Raw genomic sequence first — 18,871 nt, forward strand, 5'->3', positions numbered from 1 at the left:
AGACAAGGAAGGCAAGGAAGACAAGGAAGGAAACTCGGAAAGCCACCACGGCTACAACGGCCATGTCTTTCTCGTTCGGGTTCGCGGGCGCCGATATCGACGCCGGGCCGGGGGATGCCGCGCACGAGACGCAGCAGCGGCAGCAGCAGCAGCAGCAGCAGCAGCAGCAGCAGGTTCCGGCGCGGCGGGCGGACGGGCAAGCAGGCGCGTTCCCCGTCCCCAGACGGCGGCAGCTTGCCGCGGAGCGCCACGGGCTCAGGGCCATGCTGTCCGGCCTGCCGTCGAGGATCGCGTACGACACGCTGGACGTGACGCTGGACGATGGGCAGGTGGTGGCGCTGCCGCGGCGCGAGCTGTGGGATGTGCGCGTGCAGCTCATGGCTGAGGATGACGGCGGCCGCGACGGCGACGGCGACGGCGACGGACTGCGCGACGGACTGGGCGATCGTGATGTCAAGACGGGCGTCTACGAGGGTGGCTTCAAGAGCTGGGAGAGCAGCGTCGACCTCGTCAAGGTCCTGGCCACGCACAGCCACCCGGCTTCGTGGGCATGCAAATCCGCTCGCATCATCGAGGTGAGTGCTCGCGCTCGTGCTCGTGCCCGCACGTCAAAGCAGGGCACTTGTATGCATTCGTCGCTAACAAATCTGCCATGTACAAAGCTGGGATGCGGAACTGCCCTCCCCTCGCTGGCCATGTTCCGCTGGATCATGGCCTTGGAGCCGTTGCCAGACCGCCGGCAAGTTTCCTTCATACTGGCCGACTACAACCCTTCTGTCCTGCAACTGGTCACGCTGCCCAACCTCATCCTCACATGGGCCCTGTACCACCGGCAACGCATTCCCGTCCTGCAAGATGCCTTTTCTCTCCCAGGCGAGCTGGAGCTGACTCCCATTGTCCTTGAAACCTTTGAGACGTACCTCTCCACTCACGGCATTCAGCTCTCGTTCCTGTCTGGCGGCTGGTCTCCAGATTTTGTTCAATTACTATACCAGGAGCCCGGCCCATGCAACGACGACTCCTCTGCCTCGGAAGCCTCGCCCGTGACCATGCTGCTGGGCGCTGAAACAATATACTCTCCATTTGCTCTCCAAGCGTTTGCCGAAATGGTCCTGTCCGTCTTGCACCGAGAAAAGAGCATGTTTTCCGCCCATGCCTCGGCGTGGATTGCTGCCAAAAGACTCTATTTTGGCGTCGGAGGTTCCTTGGACGATTTTGTGGACAGAATCGAAGCAAGGGGCGTGACTGTATCGACAGTCCGGGAGGAGACCGACGGCGTCAGACGGGGGGTGGTCCGTTGCGTGCTTCCACAGCCAACCTAGAAGAATTAGAATGCGTTTCACAAATCGTCTCTTCAGAATCACAACATACGCTACGCTTGCCGTGCTGCCGTGCTGCCGAGTGGCCTAGTGGCCGAGTGGCCGACTCGAGTTTTTCCCGCCGTTTGAAGAGGCATGTTCGAGCCTACCTACAATGCAGGATTACTTGTCACTGCGGGGAAAAGGTCTGAAACTGTCGACGCCGTTGCCTCGACATCTCATCTAGGCCACCCTCCGTTGTCGTCAAGTTCAACATCTTTCGTGGCGTTCCCAGTTCCCAGCCATACAGCACAAGCCGTGGCCGGCTCATTTAGCTTTGCGCTGGAGTTTTTCTGTGCAGACAGGGCAGTACCAAGTGCCATTGGGTTCGCTCTTCAACCCGACACATGACCAATGAAACCACTCATAAGGGCAATTGTCGTTGTCGCAAGCGACCATATCGCCATAGCTTACGTTATGGCACAGGCAATACTTCTTGTCATCGCCGCCCTCTTCATCGTCGTCGTCGCCATCAACAGCGACATCGGCCGCGTTGGTGTCCTTGCCATCAGCAGTAGGGATGGCTTTGGGCCGGTCTTCAAGACCGACTTCTTCATCCCCGCTCAAACTTTCTGCCTCTGACAGATCACTATCTGCGGTTGAGGCCGGCGAATTTCGCGCCGAGGCTTTCTTCACCCGCGAGAGCGAGGATTTGTTGGGAGCCTTCTTTCGTGGGCCTGCAGTCGGCGTTCCTCGGCGGCTGCCGGCGTTGGAGCCGCCTGCTTTGATGGAGCTCGATCGAGGTCCGGCACTTCCAGCCCTTGCTGGCGCGCTGGGTGCAGCTGCGGATTTGGGGGTCCCCGGGCCCAGCGACGAGTGCCTGGCGAGACCGCTCGATGCTGTTGTCGCAGTTGCGAGAGCCGTGTTCAATCTGGGGCCGCGCTTGGTGGCCGGGCCTGCTGAGCCTTCACGTTGCCGGTTGAGAATCATGCTGGCCGCAGGCGTGGCCGGTGCCGAGGCAGCATGTTGCGGTCCAGGCTGTTGGGCCTGAGCTTGGCGAATGCTCGGGTGCGCTGGTAGCCTCGTCGTTGCCGGGGTGCTGTGAGGGGCAGCAAGCGCGGCGGCGGGAGGTGCTGCGGTCGTGATGCTGGCGGATGGGTTAACGGCCCGGACAGACGGCGCGGTGTGGTTGGCGGCGCTGGGACGCAGCAGCGAAGGCACTTCGTCGGGGTCTGTGAAGCCAGGCTCGGCGCGGTCGTACAAGAGCTTTATCTGAATATCGATGCTCCGTAAGTGCTTGTCCATGGTGACTTGAAGCTTCTGAGTCAATGCAATCTTGTCTTGCGCAAGTCTGTCGGCTTTGGCGAAGCCGTCGCGAATCTGAGCGCGTAGCGCATCTTCTTTCGGGTTGGGCTCGTGACTGCCGTTGGACTTGATCCACTTTTGTATCTTGCCGTCGCGATCTTCTATCATTCGAATGCACTCGTTGTATTGACGGTCCTTGTCGGTGATTTCCTCGTGGATAAAGCGGATCTCTTCCGGCAGGTTCTGGACGCGGTTCACCCAGTCGTCAAGAATCAGGCCGGGATCAAGCGGCTCGGCTTGAGGCATGCTCTTGACAAAGTCAATGGAAAGATCGTCTCTGGGCATGATGTTAACGTCTGCAAAGACTGATCTTTTCCGGGCCAGATTGGGTAGTGGCAGTCGTCCAAAGCACAGAGCAAACGCTACTTAACTGGACTGGACTCTCGGGGGGAGGGGGGGGGGGGGGGGGGGGGGGGGATGGGGGGTTAAAGATGAATTTGAAGTTTGAGAGCAACAACAGACAGACAAGTGCAGGGTACGAAGCAGCTAATCAAAACAAAGTTGGCAAGTGCGAAATATCGGCCAGCACTTGCGGAGCAATTCTGCCCCCCCACGCGTGTGTAGAAAGATGAAGCGAAAATTCAAGATAAAAATTGGGAATTGGAAAACGGGAATTGAATTGAGGTACTCCGTACTCCGTAGGGGCCCCGGGGATTGCAGACGGCTGGGGGTAGGCACGGCTGGCCATAGCTCCTACCTCTTGGCAGATTAGCCTGGCCAGGCCACTGGGTGGCAGTTGCCGCCTTGCCGATGAGAGCAGCAGCTGACTGGGGCATGCCATGTCCGCCCCAACCGCTGAGAAGGAAGGGGCGGGGGGGGTGGCCTAGCCAGGGCCCAGGCATGGCCCAGGTCAGCGCTGGCACCAGCACGACGTCCGGCAGCAGCTGCCAGCGCTGTGGCCGCCGAGGCATGGGGACTGCTTGCTGCCCAAGGGGGCAAACGCAAGACTTCAATGTTGTTTGCGGCTGACCTCAATGACAAGCAAGGCCCCAGCCTGCCTCCTTGGAGTCACAGGGCCGGAGAGCTGGGGGCGGGGAAGAAGCAAAGAAGCAAGTGCGTGCTGCGTGCTGCGTGCTGCGTGCCAAGTCGTCTGGAAGCTGCGCCGCGACATTGTGCGAACGCACGTCTGCCTCGCGCGCTTCATCGAATCCACTCACCTAAATTGTCGGATTTCCAGCTGGAGCGGTCTAGACACAAGAAAACCCCTCCTGGAGATGTTTTGCTCGATGGAGCAGGATGCTTTTGTCGGCGCCCCCTCTAGTCGCAAAACTTTGGTCGGAGAGAAAAAGACAAAAAAAAAAGACAAAGCAAGAGGGAGGCTAACGACCAAGGCTCATCATGACCAAGGCTGATGGCCCAAGGGCAAAGTTGGTCTGGAAAGGGATTGGCCAGACGGCGTCAGCCTCGGCAGCGGTGGCTGACGAATTAATCAGCAGAGTTTTCCCGCGCTGCTCATGGTTTCCAATGCAATGGATCCAGCCGTATTACTCCGTATGTATGTATTATGTCAATATTACCCGGTACGGAGTACAGACTTAGGTGCCCAGGTGCCTAGAGGTGTGGTGTGCAGTGATCGGGGTGAGGTGAGGCTCCCCGGTGCCCGTGCCTGCCCCGAACACACAAGACTCCAGCCCCTCCCCCACCCAGCTGCTAGAGGCTAAAGTCGCTGCTGTGCTGCAACTCGACATCAACCCCATGCTTCTTGCCTTCATGATCCAGAGATCAGGCATGATCGCCGTCCATCACAAGCCCCGTGCTCCCCTCTCCACGCCATCGCAATGACACACACGTAATCTGCCGCCCAACAACCGCTCCATGACAAAAAGATTGAGCATCGCCATCGCCTCGGGCCGGGCTGCGCAGCCATGGACATCAACCCATACCGGTTTCGGGTCCCCAAACCCAACTATCTTCCGCACAAGCAAGACGTCGACGACGACGACGCCATCATCCACGAGTACGGCAGCACGCCCCTCGGCCAGCCCAGCGAGCTGGACAACGCCAAGTTCTACAACAAGTGCAAGCGCCTCGCCGAGGAATCCGGCATAACCCGGCCCCGGGGCTGCAACGTCTCGTTCCACTGCAACCCGGACATGGAGAAGCACCATTTCGGCATGACGCACCCCATGAAGCCGTGGCGCCTCACCCTCTCCAAGAGCCTCATCTACTCGTACGGCATGTCCTTCGCCATGGACAACTACATCTCCCGCGCGGCAACCTACGAGGAGCTGGCCTCCTTCCATTCCACCGACTACCTCGACTTCCTCGGCACCGTCCTGCCGGAACCGGTCCCGCGGGACCTGGAAAACCAGAATCCCGACCTCAAGTTCAACCTGGGCGGCTCCGACTGCCCGCTCTTCGATGGCCTGTACGACTACTGCTCCATGTCTGCCGGCAGCGCGCTCGACGCCGCCCGGAAGATCACGTCCAACCAGTCGGACATTGCCATCGCCTGGGGGGGCGGCCTCCATCACGCCAAAAAGGCCGAGGCCTCGGGCTTCTGCTACATCAACGACATTGTCATTGCCATTCTCGAGCTCCTCCGCTTCTACCCCCGCGTCCTCTACATCGACATCGACGTCCATCACGGGGACGGCGTCGAGGAGGCCTTCTTCTCCACGGACCGCGTCATGACCGTCTCCTTTCACAAGTACGACCCCACCAACTTCTTCCCCGGCACGGGAGCCCTGGACGACAACGGCCCCAAGAACGAGCACAACCCGGGCGCTCACCACGCCGTCAACGTGCCTCTAAACGACGGCATCACCGACGAGCAGTACGAGATGCTGTTCAACTCCATCATTGGCAAGATTGTCGAAAAGTTCCGCCCCAGCGCCATCGCCCTGCAGTGCGGCGCCGACTCCCTCGCCGGCGACCGCCTGGGCCGCTTCAACCTCCAGGTGCAGGGCCACGGCGCGTGCGTCGAGTTTTGCAAAAAGGTCGGCCTGCCGCTCATCCTGTTCGGCGGCGGCGGCTACACGCCCCGGAACGTTGCTCGCGCCTGGACCTACGAAACCAGCATCGCCATCGGATGCCAGGACAAGATCAACCCCGTCCTCCCCCAGCACACCCCCTGGCGCAGCCAGTTCAGGCAGGACACCCTTTTCCCCACGCTTGAGCAGATCTTGGGCGAGCCGCGACAGAATCGCAATCCTCAAAAGCGCCTGCAGGAAATCGTCCAGCACGTTTCGGAACAGCTTCGCTTCGTCCAAGCCGCCCCGAGCGTCCAGATGCAGGCCATCCCACCCGATCTCGGCGCCCTCCGGCAGGAGGTCGAGGAGAGGATGAAGGAGCAGAACGAAGAGCGGAGCGACGAGATTCGACGGGCTCGCGAAGCCGCAGTAGGCACTCGAATGGAGCTGTGAGGTGTTTCACGAAGGGGGGTGTTTGGAGTCGCGCGAGGTATCCTTTAGCAGCACCATCCTGTCGCGGGACTTTGTCTGCATGGGCAGCAGGTTCGGTGGCCAGGGGTTTGTATCATTAAGCAGCATCATCCCGCCCCAGGACCTGTCTGCACGGCAGCAGCCCGGCAAGCGTTCCCATAGCGTCTGTAGCACGTGCCGTAGAATACATCTCGTTTCCCGGGGCACGCACCTCCTTTGTCCGCCGGTGCTCCTCATCAGCCGCGAGCTTGCTGCGCACCCGGCAGCAAGCCGAACAGCCCAGCGCCCTTTATTGCTGTGGCCCCCCCCCCACCAACAGATAGACGCCCGCTCTGGACACCCAAGCACCCCGGCGTGATGGCAAGATCCCAGCCAGTCTGTCTCGAGTCTCGGCGCCGTCTCTCTATTCCACATGTCACCGAGTACGTCTGGAAGTTTCACGCGGGGGCCGGGGTCCCCGCGGGAGTCTGCCTACTACTGCGCGCCCGGTGCGCAGGTCCTCGGCCGATACAACTATCTAGCTTGGGCGGTGGGCGGCAGGTGCAGAGACGGGAAGTCCCTGGAAAACGGCGTCTCGCGGCAGATTTCTCAGCTTGTTTGGTTGTTTCTACAATTTAGATGCTTGCATCGTCGCGGACGTCGGAAATGACGCGACCGGTTGCCTCCGATGTGCTGGGACCATGCAGATGCAAGCGATGCCGTCTTCAAACGTGAGCGTCAATGTAGAAAGAAAAAAAAAAAAAAAACAGCTGCATTGCAATCAACTAAAGAACGGCAAATATAAGATAAAAAGCATTACTTAAATTTAAACAACAAAGAGCCAAGATCTTGCCGGCAAGAGAGAGCGACAAACACCTGCCGAGTGTTGAAGCAGACAATCTGGATGCTTGGTCGATTCAATGTAGTCCCCAAGAGGTCGTCAGTCGACTGCCCACCGTTGTTCCCGCGCACCGAGGATTTGGTTCAGCTCGTGTTGCCAACCTCTGCCTGCCGCATCCGACGCCCTGATGACAAGTATATGCAAACGAAGATCCAAAATAAATAAAATAAAATAAAAACCCTCCACATGGCACCTCGAGAACGGATACGCGTTCCGGCGGCTAGTAGAAGCGAATCACAGCCTTGCCGCCTTTTGAAACTCCCGTCTATTCAACTGGTATTAGCATCAACTGAAAGAGAAAAAAAAATTTTGGGGCGTTGGACTAAAACTCACCGTGCAGCCATCCGTGCCGCCGCTGAAAGCTCCGTTGACATATGAGCACTTCGAGCTAACATCGCCGGAGATTTCAATGTTGAAGTCCAGCTTGGCAGTGCTTGTCGGCAGATTTTGGAAAATGGAAATGTATGTGATACCGTCCGAAGCCTGACCGACACCCAGAATCATTGGAGCCCAGTTTCCACAACCAAGAGGATCCACGGCACAGGTCCAGAGACAGCATTTGTCCGGAGAAAGACCCTTCTTGTTGATGTAGTACTGCGCGGAAGTGGGCTTGCCGTCCCACTGGTAATACTTATCCTGGATGGGATTGGTGATGACAATCTTGCTATGCGGTTCAGCAGCAGCAGGGATAACCATGTTTTCAGTTCCTGGGTAGTCGGTGCGGCAGATGGACACAACATCGCCGAGATCATTCTGAACGGTGACTCCGCCAGCGCCAGGAATGCAGAGAGTTTTAACGCTCGGGCGAGTGAGTTCCAAATAACCATCCTTGTTGCACCAAACGCCGCCAACAGATTGTTTGGTCGAGCCCTGAGCGGAAGACCACTGCGACTTTTGATAGCCTGGTGGGCATGCGTACGAACACATGCAGTTTGGCCCGCAAGTATTGCCTGCAATGCCAGTAACAATGTTGCTGATGCTGAGAGAAGTCGCCAACGAGAAGTCGGAGAGAAATTGGAGGCCGGAATATCCTCCAAAATTCAAATAGTCGAGAGGCACGGCACCGTAGTCAGACGGGAATACAGAGCACGGGACTTTTCCGCTGGGGAATTCGGCGTCAAGTCCCTTGCCGGCGCTACCACCGCTGGGAGAGCTAGGCTTGGAAGCCTGGGAGCTCGTAGGCTGGGGCTTGGACGTAGTGCTCGACGTAGTTGACGCCGCGGCGGATGACGACGTCGGAGACGGCGTCGCAGACGACGTGGTAGATGAGGTCGTCGGAGCTGGCGTGGAAGAAGAGGACGAAGAGGTCGGCTTCTCGAGGAATTGCGCTCCGAGACTTTTCTCGCTGGTGGTGCTAGCAGTGCTAGACGAAGACGTCGGTGGAGGAGGAGGCGTGTAGGTGGGCGTGGTTTCGCCGACCACGACAAACAGACCACCCTTCAGACCAGCTGCTGCCTCCTCGGGGTTCAAAACTTTCCCATCGAGCTGATAAACGATCTCGACTGGGCCAGGAACGTATTCAACAACGACGTTGGGACCATGACTGCTGTCTGGGCTGGCGGGGGCTTCTTTTTTGGCGTGGCGATGAAGGTGGTGGTGAGAATTGGCAGTCGCCCCTATAGCTAGGGTGGCCGCAATGGTAATTTGAATGATATTCCTCATTTTTGGACCGTCAAGTTGAACTTTTTAAAGTTGCCTTTGCCCGACCTGGGGAAGGGACATGGCTGTTAGCCAGTCGTTTTCTTGATGAGAGCGAAGGACTGATCTTAATTTTGACATGGGAAATGGGGAAATAAAAAAAAAAGAAGAAGAAGAAGAAGAAAGAGGGGGAGAGAGAGAGAGAGAAAGGGCGAAAAGAGAGGGAAGCCGCATGGCGATAGGGGTCGCTAACAAACGGCAAAGGCCGTCTCGCGCAAACAGTGTGAAACCTACCTCAATCGGTAATCTATTTGCACAAGCCGTAGGATAAGAATCGAGCCAAGATGAGGTAGAGAGCGTCTTCAAGCGATAGGTCAGGTTCTAAGGAGCGTGGTAGAGAGCTAAACTCTCAGTTGGAAAGGACGCAACGCGATGCTGCTGAGGACAAGCACCAGAACGAAGCCAAAGGTAAAGGGAGGAGAGAGAAAGCAAGGGGAAGTAATGGTGGCGAGAAAATGCACCAGACGGCTGGGGCCCTCTGTTCGAACCTGGTACCGAAGGGCCAGGCCAGGCCAACAGGAAAGAGGGGGGGCTGGCCGGGGTGCAGGCAAATAATACGGGAAATTAACATGTTCCTGAACGGGGAGTGGGACGCCGTAAGCGCCCCTCTTTGCAGGTAGTGGATCAGCGGACGGCCTGAACCTCTGACGACGCCACGAGCGCCTTGGCTACGAATCCAGCGCCGCATGCAGTCTGGTCTGGTCTACGGACGTAGTCTGTCTGGTACCTGGCTGGCATGCACACGCACTGCAGGCGTGCGGTACCCACGGCCAGAGTAGCATGTACCCTCCAAAACTTTGCGTCGCGGATTTCGGTTATATCAATGAGATACGGGCCTCACCACTTGGCAGCTTGGTTCGAATGGCTGACTGCCATTTTTTGAGCCCTCAACACCGGAACCTGGAGCAGGGTCTGGTCCAATGTCGCGGGCCGGACTGGAAAGCATAGTCCATCCATGCCTAGGTAAGGTAGGTAGGCAAAAGATGGCCGATGCCAAGGGACCAACTGCGCCGGCCGGCATTCGACCATGGCATGACGCATGCTACAACACATTGATACAAGCAAGAATGGACCAGGCTGGATTGCTAGAGGATACTTGAGGTCTCCTAGGCTGCGTGGTCTGTGCTGGTGGTGGGTGGATAGCGTCTGGTGGAGTCTGGACCTGGCTTGGACACTGGAGCCATCCAACGGCTGTGCCGACGCCGCCATCCATGAACCAAACTCCAACCGACATACTCCGTACCCAAGTATAACATGCCGAGAGAGACGCTACCCCGAGTCCGTATCCTGGGAGACCATCGCCTAGGCGTTGCGCGGCATGCTCTTTCCGGTTGGGCTTTTCTCAACAGAGTGAGTGGTTGAGGCGGGAGGGAGGCATAGCCCGCGCATCACCAATGCAAAGCCCACAGCACCAACAGTGAGGACGAGATGCTTACTGGCCGAAGGCGCGCTTTTGTCAAGACCCGGCGTTAGCCATGGCCATATGCTTATCACGGGCAAGACAGTGCTACAGAAGCAGGTACCATCGCATCCATTGTCTGCATCAAGCCAGGACGACAGAAAAAAGTGCGGTTTTTTTTTTTTTTTTTGCGTGTTTCCTTTCCCATGGTCGGGGCAGCACGGGGATGATGATGATGATTGGTTCATGTCAGGGGCACCCGAGAATCGGCGGTGAACAATCGTGGCCAGCTGTGGCATTCAACTGTCAGGTGCAGGCAAAAACGACTTTGGCTCGCAAAAACACAAACAGACGAGAAAAAGAAAGGGGGTGGGGAGAAAGCCCTCAGGGGTCGTGCTACCTTGGTACCCTGGTTTCATGCCTCCGTACCTGAAGCTAGCCGTTTTCGGTGTGTCTGGGTCCACTATCCTCTCGATGGTGCCTGCTGCCACAGCCAATGGGGCAAGGAAAAGGCACGCGCAGTTTGCAAAACAAGATCAGTCGACGAATAAATAATTAAACATCCGTCTGTAGGTACCTGATTGCCGCAGCCCCCCTTGGAGCAAACCCCAGGCCTCTCGTCATTATGGAAGCGAGAGCTCAGTTGCCGCCATCGGGCAAACTATGGGCAAGTACTGTACGGAGTAGCCTCAGTCATGGTTCAGGTCAACTGGCAGCATCGCATCAATCGCTGCCCATCTTTTACGGTAACCCCTCACATTAGAAAGGCCAAGGCCGTCTGATTGGCCGAGAGGGTGATGACGTTTAGTCGCCAAGACAAGCGGCATGGAGCGTGGCGCGACAAAACGTTTGCGTTGGGGTGGTTCTTCCCCTTCTGTCCCCGTTGCGCAACCCAATGCACAATGCTGTGTTTAGTTGAAGACAGACTCCGTGGCCACGACAGTTTCAGGACATCAATGAGACTGGGAGAGTCAGCCACACCCCAGCACCAGTTGGCCTTTTATTATTCCCGTCTGGTTAGTATTGCCGCGCAGCACTTGATAGGCGGCCCCCCGCGCGCGATATTTAACAGAATAGATCAGATTAGTTGATGTTTTTGACAGCGCGTCAGGTGAGAAAAAAGATAGGCTGGCATCAAAGCGAGCAAAGACCCTGCCTGTATTTCTTCCGTCGGCGAAGCAGTCCGGAGGGGTCCAGCTTCTGTTATACCCGATATGAATATGGGCGGGATCGTCGATGGCTTTGAGCAGACGGAAATCAGGGGAGATACCTAAACTTAGTACCCCGTACTGCGCAGCGGAAAGAATCCATACGAAACCAGACAGTTCGAGGGACGAGTCGTCGATTCGCTGGACGGTCGGTTTGCAGAGTTTGCACCCAGGTCCCAGACAGCTGAGGCCACGTGGCTCAAACGGCGGTGGCGTGGATGATTGTTTGGAGTCTGGATGTGCTCGACAATGCGCTTTGCGGGCTTTTCTCGATTGACTTTTAATTGTCCGCCTGCTCGTATTTCATGAGGAACTCGACTCTTATGAGCAGCACGGAGTCTGGACATTGGACACTGGAGGTGCTGGCATCTAGGCAAGGTTTTTTTTTTTTTTTTTTTTTAAATTCGCTGTTGCGACTGATGGCTAGCAATTGGGATGCATTACTCCCGTTATTCCCTAGCGTCCGCTTGGCCGGATATCGGGTTACAAAAGTAAAAAAAAAAAAAAAAGACCACAATCATCGGTGCGTGCATGATTGCGATAAAGGCTGGCATGGCAGCCACCCGAGTATGTATGTAGCAGATTGATGAACGGGAGACATTAGTCAAGATGTCGCCCAGATACGGCGACGATGCACACAAAATTTACCTCATACGGGTTTGCAGTGCTATGCAGCGCCATGCAAAGAGCGTCGCCTCATCGGTTATGCATTGATTGATATTATGCCAGACGCTCGCTACCAGTCGGCCTAAGCTACATACCTTACCTACTACAGTACATATACTCTCTGGGACTCCGGGGCATGTTGTAGGAGACCAGAGTGCCGTGCTAGTTGCTGACCTGGTCAGATAAAAATCCTCAACCCTACCCGAAGTTACCGTCCTCTGGTATTCCCTGGTGGTACTGTACGAATTGTTTACCTGCCCCTACTACGGACTACACGCACAAATGCTTCCTGGATCTCTGCTATCCCTGCCTTGTGAACATGCCTTGTTAAAGTGCGTGCAGTCCTGCTGCTGGAAGCAACACCCCCTGCAAGTCCCCCTTAGAGAGATAACTAACACCCCCCCTGCGTTTGTTTTCCATCTCCTAGCCACGGAAGTAGGGGTCCATCTCATTGAATATATATTGAGGGGAATCAGTCCAATATAAGTGCGACATCTGGGTTTGGCAACGGAAGCACATGCGTTGAGAGTATTGACGCGCATTGCAGAGCACCCGGTTCAATGATGGAAATGTAAGCATGCCGTCTGTATAGGAGGCAATTACTGGAACAACAGCAGCACCAACAACAACAACAACAGCAACAACAACAACAGCAACAGCAACAGCAGCAACAACAACAACAACAACGGGAGGCAACTGTCGCTGGTATGGACATACTCATAGTATCTGCGCCGATTTAGGCACGTGCCAATGACACGATAATGGCGGACAAGGTGGAGAAAATCTAGCCGTTTGGCCATGAGATATGCAGACCATCACATGCCTTGGCCTCGAGTCTCGATTCGCCTTGCTTTCCGTTTCTTTGTAATACCCGATGGCCGTCTCAAATCTCGTCCTACGTTGTTCAATCGTCCGGATTCCGGGCAAGCTGGGGGTTATTCAGCTTGGGTATTGGCCATTCGACGCCAGCTGATGACTACCTGTCCCCATCAGCGATGCCCTCGTGTGTCTAGGTTAGGTGAGGTGGTTCAATGACGAGACCTCTGGCAAGTTCACTGTCCAACCCTATCAAGCCTTGGTAAAAAGTGCTACTGTTGTTCGAGTTTTGCTCGCAGTGTTTGGTTTGTAACGATACGAATCGGACATGGAAATTGCATAATGCAATGTCGACCGTGGAATGCTTCCCCCAGCTTGACCAGACGGATTGGGAGCATCATGCAGTGCAGTAGTGGTCGAGGGTACAGGCTACGGTGAAGGAACGGATCACGGCCTGGGTCTACGGAGTCTGGCACCTGCCGCGATTGCCATGCACAAGCAAACTGGCACCAGGCGGCATACGGATCACCGACTGCCCTTGAGCTGAATTTTCCCCTCGTCTTCCATCGTCGGCTACAACCTTTGGATTCATCACGATTGAACCGAGTACTCCGTATCCCGGATGGCCCTCCATCGAGATCCTATGTAGGCAACGGGCAAAGACAAGGAAGGACCGGCGGGTAAATATTAGTCCGCGTCAGCTGCTATACTCCGTACTCTACAGTATAGGATGCCTAACCGCAATACGCAATTGCACCCAGGGCCAAGGTACCTGGAGGACCTGCTTAGGGTACATGTGCCGCTGCAGGCTGGGGCAAATAGGGCAGTGGCAGTGGCTTAGAGTGCCTCTGACGCGCCTCCGTCCATGTCCCAGCCATGTCCCGGGACCCGCAGGTGCCTTGGCCAGAAGAAGACTGGCCTGGTATTACTTTGCTGGAACTTGGAAGCAAGTCCTCGTACCTTGTCTCAATGCTTGGCACTGAGTGGGTTGAGCTGCGCCCCAGACCCCAGCTGGCGTCAAGGACGCCAGACTATCTTTCCCTCCCGCACTCACTCCTCATCAACCTTTCTCGCATCGTCACGGACAGTCAACCACGAAGCTATTGCAGATGATGTGTTTTTTTTGCGGGAATGATCCCCAAAAAGTAGCCCCCTAAGCGACGCTTTTCTTTTTGAGCCAAGGAAAAGGGGCCCGACCAGATTGTTTCCATCTGCTTGCCACTTGAACCGTCTGACAACGAATTCGAGGAAAAGGGCAGAAAAAAAAAACCTTTTCCCGGGGGGGTTTTTTTTTTAAAAAAAAAAAAAACCTTGACCCAGCTCTCGCCACGATCTCTCAGCCACACCTCTTCAACAGCAGCCTCAACATGTATGTGCCCGTGTATTGAATTATTATCAAGTTGCGAATCTTCGTGCACATTCTGCTGTGTTATTTTCCTGTATCCGTACGATCCTCGCGAATCCATGGCATCCGAAGACGGCTTGCTTGCAGCAGAAATCGCCCCAGCCTCTCAACCCGACCTGAGCCAGCCGACTGCCACTCAACCCCAAGACGTCGCGAGACCAAACAAGCGACGACGTGACGAAGATTCCGCCTCTCCCGGCCCTCGCGGCAATCACGTCTCCGACCAGTGTCCATCACCCTCCAAGGCCGCCCGCCCGTCTCTCGCGACTGCATTCCCCCGACCACCGGTGCGTCTTCCCGGAGCTGCCACCCTCGGAGACGAGTATCGACGCCGGGTCGAGGACAGGGCTTCAAGCCCGTCTTCCGTCATCCCCAACCTGTCTCACACAATACTCACGTCATTGATGACCGGCCTGACCCAAGCCATGAGTCGACCAAGCGACGCTCCTCAAGTTGCGCCCACCGCCAGCATGGAGCCGGCTGCCAAGGCAGTGACGGCCCTCTCGATTGCGTCTGCGAATGTTATGCGCTCCGATGATGGCAACGAAGACGCGTCGTCGGCCAACGGCGGCGTGATGCCGCTTGCGCAAATCACCGGGAGTCCTGTTGCCATGGATGTGGACTCGGCCAAAATTGAAAACGCCCAGACTCAGCCCGCAGAAGACGACAAGTCGCACCCTGGCTCCATGTCATATCCAGGACCTCTTCAAGCTGCTGCCAACCTAGCCGAGGCTCCGGCCCGGGGCATGAGCTTTCCCATTCCAGGGCAAATCCATCATACCTCACCGACCTCTCCCAGCGGCGGGAAGAAGCACAAGTGTCCTTACTGCAGCACGGAATTCACACGCCATCACAACCTCAAGAGCCATCTCTTGACCCACAGCCAGGAAAAGCCGTACGTCTGCACCGAGTGTCAGATGCGATTCCGCCGCCTGCACGATCTGAAGCGGCACGGAAAACTCCACACCGGAGAGAAGCCTCACATCTGCCCCAAATGTGACCGCAAATTCGCAAGGGGCGATGCGCTGGCTCGACACAGCAAGGGAGCAGGAGGTTGCGCGGGACGGCGAACCAGTATGGGCAGCTTCGCAGACGGAGACGATGTGGATGGCGCAATGGGCGAAGGGGATGAATCAACAATGTCGGGGGTGGCCTATGATAACCCGGATGAGGAAGAACTCAGACACCAGAGCCTGCCTAGCATTGGCGCACAACACTCACCCGGCGACAATTACACGTCTCTCTCGCGCACATACCCTCCAGCTGGTCCTCGACCTGCTGCTGCTGCTGCTGCTGCTGCTGCTAGCGGTCTGTATCCTCCAAAGGTGCACCAAAGCCAAGTCGGCACCATGAGTTCATCCAGCATGCCTGAAAGCATGACCAGTAATCACACGGCCAACACAAGCGCCTCCTCTGTTCCAGGTGGAAGCGGCGGCACGGGCATGTACTCGCAGGCAGGCATGACGGAGAGTCCGAAGCCGCTCAGCCCGGGTATTTCGGGCCACGAGGGACCGTCCTTGACGAGGCAACAACGTTCCCCCAGCATCACACAGCAATACCAGCAGCAACAGCAACAGCAGACGGGGAGGAGAACGTCGGAGCTGCACTCGCCGCGCGGCGTGCAGAACCGGCCCAAGCTGCCTGGGCTTTCGCATCCTGGGTTTGTCGGGCCCAGCTCAGCTGCTTACCCTCACGACAGGACAACGAGCGGGGGGCAATCCGCCGGCGACAGCGGAAACATGTTTGCCCAGAGCGATCCAAGTGTGTGGGAATACATACGGCTGCTGGAGGACAAAATCAAGACTCTTTCTGATAGAGTGGGTTCTCTTGATCACGAAGTGGCGAGCCTGAGGAAGCAGCTCAATGTCCGGGACGCAAACGCTGGAACCTGATGCGTGATGACAACAGGATTGTAAGGGGGGAGGGGGGGGGGGTAAAGAAGAAGGTTTAAAAAATAAAAGAACGTTGAGCCGACCATACCTGCGGCCGGATGGAGCCAAACTTGAGAGTGCTGACACTTTGGCGTTTGGAATCGTTTGCTTTTTTCTACCTCGAGGATGTGGAGCTTGTGTGAATTTTTGCAGAGAAGGGATTTTTATTTATTTCCCCCCTCTGTCTATATATGTATATATACACATATTCACTACCGACCACGATATGAAGACGCGCTGCGCTGGCGGTCATGGCGATGTACCGCGCATGTGTACCACTTATCTGCATACGAGTTTCCAGGTATATAATATATGTAGCCATTGGGCCACGATGGCTTACAGGCTGGTGCATCCTGCGACGTGTCGAGGCAAGGGATGCGTGCTTGAGGCTGTGCGTGCCAGCGGTCTCGTTGGATACATGTACTTTGGGATGGCTCAAGTCGGCTTATTACCAGGATGACGGGTAGTTCACTGTATAGGGCTAGCCTGGAGTGCATCAATGGATGTAAGCTTGATGGCGTGAAGAAGCCGGTCGGCCAAACCTACGGGAGTTGCCCTCGCTCGAGGCTGGCGCAAGCGACCAAGGAAGGCACCTAGGTACGTACCTTCCTAGGTACCCAGACGCTTCCGCTGAGGTACTTGCTGGGAGCTGCTGGGTACCCCGCGGACTTGGGCCCCCCTTACGGACTGCTCCGTGCCAAGAACACCACACCAAGCACCAGACCAAACCCTTTCAGGTGCCAGCCCTTCTGAGACGGGTACCTGCTTCTCCTAATGGCAAGTAACTCCGCGCAAGACTCCGGAGTAGCACGGACCAGCTGGAGTCTGCCATGCGGGAAGGCGTCAATCTGTCTCTGTCGACAAAGGAAGGGGCTCAGCCGCGGCACCTACGATTGCACGCACGCATGACATGACGCCTTTGCCCTTTGGACCTTTGATTTCGCAGAAGCCCTAACCCCCGTCTGGTTTTTGGGACAAAAAGCCAGCTTCGGCCGGCCGAGGGGGTCAGGACTCAGCACCACGTTCGGATTCTGGCCAGACAGGACCCCTTGCCCAAACACAGCAAACAAACACACGCACACACGCACACACGAGCCTGTGGTAGAAAACGATCGTTATTCGTCTCGGCACAATCCTCGCCATCGGGGATGACTGCAAACCATGCCGCGCGAGATGCGCTGCCGCACCAAGGCAAGTGCGAAAGCTGTCGCGACACGGACCAGCCAAGGCCGGCTTCGTTGTTTGCTGACAGGTTTTCGTGCAGACAGTGTAGCCAGCGACGAGACGAATGAAGAGGCCATTGTGGCGGAAAAGGCCAACGGTGACTTGGGGCCAGGAGCTTCTCGGAAGCATGAAGCAGCGTCTTTAACTCGAACAGTAAACCCCACCGCACCCCTCTCCCTCGCTTGCCTCTCTTCCTCTCTTCCTCTCTTCCTTCCCCCGGGTGCCTGCGCGGGATTCGTCACTGTTCGCTGATGGAGGGTATATCTGGGACCTTCTTAGGACGCAACACATGATGACATCCCGGTACAACCACCGCCCGCCGGCAAAAAAACTTACGCAGGAGCTGTCAAGAGCCGCAAGCCCCAAAGCAGTAAACCGGCGGCCTCCGGCGGCCACATCCCGTATCCTCCTCTAACCAACGACGAGATGGACCGCGCATCCCACGAGAGAGAGGCCTGGAGGGCCGGGGGCGTTCGATTCGCCCCTCTTCAAGTCCCCTTCAAGCGCCGCATGCAAACCGCCGCAGTCTTGTTCCACTGCATGTCCATCGTCGCCATGGTCTCTTGTTTCTGGTTCACCTGCGCCAATCCCCTCACCTGGCCCATCCTCGTTCCTTACCTCGTCCACCTGTCGTTTTCCACGGCCGCCACGGATGGGAAACTTGCTTGCAGGTCTGAATGGCTTCGATCCCTGCCCCTGTGGACGCTCTTCTCGGGCTACTTCCCAGCAAAGCTTCACAAGACATTCGACCTGCCACCCAACAGGAGATACATCCTCGGTTACCACCCCCACGGCATCATCTCCCACGGCGCCTGGTGCGCCTTTGCCACCAACGCACTCGGGTTCTCGGACAAGTTCCCCGGCATTACCAACAGCCTGCTGACACTCGACTCGAATTTTCGACTGCCCTTTTATCGCGACTGGATTCTTGCCATGGGAATACGGTCCGTGTCCAAGGAATCCATCCGAAACACGCTGTCAAAAGGTGGCCCCGACAATGACGGCCAGGGCCGCGCCGTGACAATCGTCATTGGCGGCGCGCGCGAATCCCTCGAAGCCCAGCCCGGAACCCTGCGTCTCATTCTCAAGGGACGCAAAGGCTTCGTCAAAATGGCCCTGAGGAACAGGGCAGACCTTGTGCCCGTCATAGGGTTTGGGGAGAATGACCTGTACGACCAGCTCAGCCCGAAAACGCACCCAATGGTGCACAGGATACAGATGATTCTCCTCAAGGTCTTCAAGTTTACGATTCCCGCCCTTCACGGCCGCGGACTGCTAAACTACGACGTGGGCTTGATGCCCTACCGCCGCTGCGTCAACGTTGTTGTCGGTCGACCGATAGAAATCAACGAAACCGACGGAGCCGAAGCCTCGCAAGAATTGATTGACAAGTACCACGAGCTGTACATCCAAGAGGTAGAACGACTTTACAGCGCCTACAAGGACAGCTTTGCGAACGGCAAAGTTCCGGAGCTGGAGATTTCTTGAGGGTGGTGGCAGGAGCACGGAATGGTTCAGGGAGGCGAGCACGCCGAACTTTGCAACGCATCAAGCAAAGGTGCGACATGTCGACCGAGTTTTGGCGGAGGAGGAAAGTT

At 56.6% G+C, this 18,871-nt stretch overlaps 6 protein-coding genes across 6 annotated transcripts; 4 read left to right on the forward strand and 2 right to left on the reverse strand.

The window, feature by feature from the left end:
* Window positions 1-62: 62 nt before the first annotated feature.
* Window positions 63-1,322, forward strand: UV8b_04559 (uncharacterized protein; the record flags this gene model as incomplete). The annotated part of the gene is made up of 2 exons (XM_043142057.1): window positions 63-575; window positions 663-1,322. 2 exons carry the CDS (start codon window positions 63-65, stop codon window positions 1,320-1,322), a joined length of 1,173 nt encoding a protein of 390 aa, XP_042997991.1.
* A 303-nt stretch (window positions 1,323-1,625) lies between these two features.
* On the reverse strand, window positions 1,626-2,948 carry UV8b_04560 (uncharacterized protein; the record flags this gene model as incomplete). Its single annotated transcript, XM_043142058.1, has 1 exon — window positions 1,626-2,948. One exon carries the CDS (start codon window positions 2,946-2,948, stop codon window positions 1,626-1,628), a length of 1,323 nt encoding a protein of 440 aa, XP_042997992.1.
* A 1,580-nt stretch (window positions 2,949-4,528) lies between these two features.
* On the forward strand, window positions 4,529-6,028 carry UV8b_04561 (uncharacterized protein; the record flags this gene model as incomplete). Its single annotated transcript, XM_043142059.1, has 1 exon — window positions 4,529-6,028. The coding sequence occupies one exon, from the start codon at window positions 4,529-4,531 to the stop codon at window positions 6,026-6,028; it is 1,500 nt and encodes a 499-aa protein (XP_042997993.1).
* Window positions 6,029-7,146: 1,118 nt separating this feature from the next.
* UV8b_04562 (uncharacterized protein) lies at window positions 7,147-8,588 on the reverse strand (the record flags this gene model as incomplete). Its single annotated transcript, XM_043142060.1, has 2 exons — window positions 7,147-7,191; window positions 7,260-8,588. The coding sequence occupies 2 exons, from the start codon at window positions 8,586-8,588 to the stop codon at window positions 7,147-7,149; spliced, it is 1,374 nt and encodes a 457-aa protein (XP_042997994.1).
* A 5,589-nt stretch (window positions 8,589-14,177) lies between these two features.
* On the forward strand, window positions 14,178-16,010 carry UV8b_04563 (uncharacterized protein; the record flags this gene model as incomplete). Its single annotated transcript, XM_043142061.1, has 1 exon — window positions 14,178-16,010. One exon carries the CDS (start codon window positions 14,178-14,180, stop codon window positions 16,008-16,010), a length of 1,833 nt encoding a protein of 610 aa, XP_042997995.1.
* Window positions 16,011-17,197: 1,187 nt separating this feature from the next.
* On the forward strand, window positions 17,198-18,761 carry UV8b_04564 (uncharacterized protein; the record flags this gene model as incomplete). The annotated part of the gene is made up of 3 exons (XM_043142062.1): window positions 17,198-17,240; window positions 17,314-17,426; window positions 17,553-18,761. The coding sequence occupies 3 exons, from the start codon at window positions 17,198-17,200 to the stop codon at window positions 18,759-18,761; spliced, it is 1,365 nt and encodes a 454-aa protein (XP_042997996.1).
* Between the last annotated feature and the right edge of the window lie 110 nt (window positions 18,762-18,871).

Source organism: Ustilaginoidea virens, chromosome 4, assembly GCF_000687475.1.
Source record: "Ustilaginoidea virens chromosome 4, complete sequence".
Taxonomy (NCBI): domain Eukaryota; kingdom Fungi; phylum Ascomycota; class Sordariomycetes; order Hypocreales; family Clavicipitaceae; genus Ustilaginoidea; species Ustilaginoidea virens.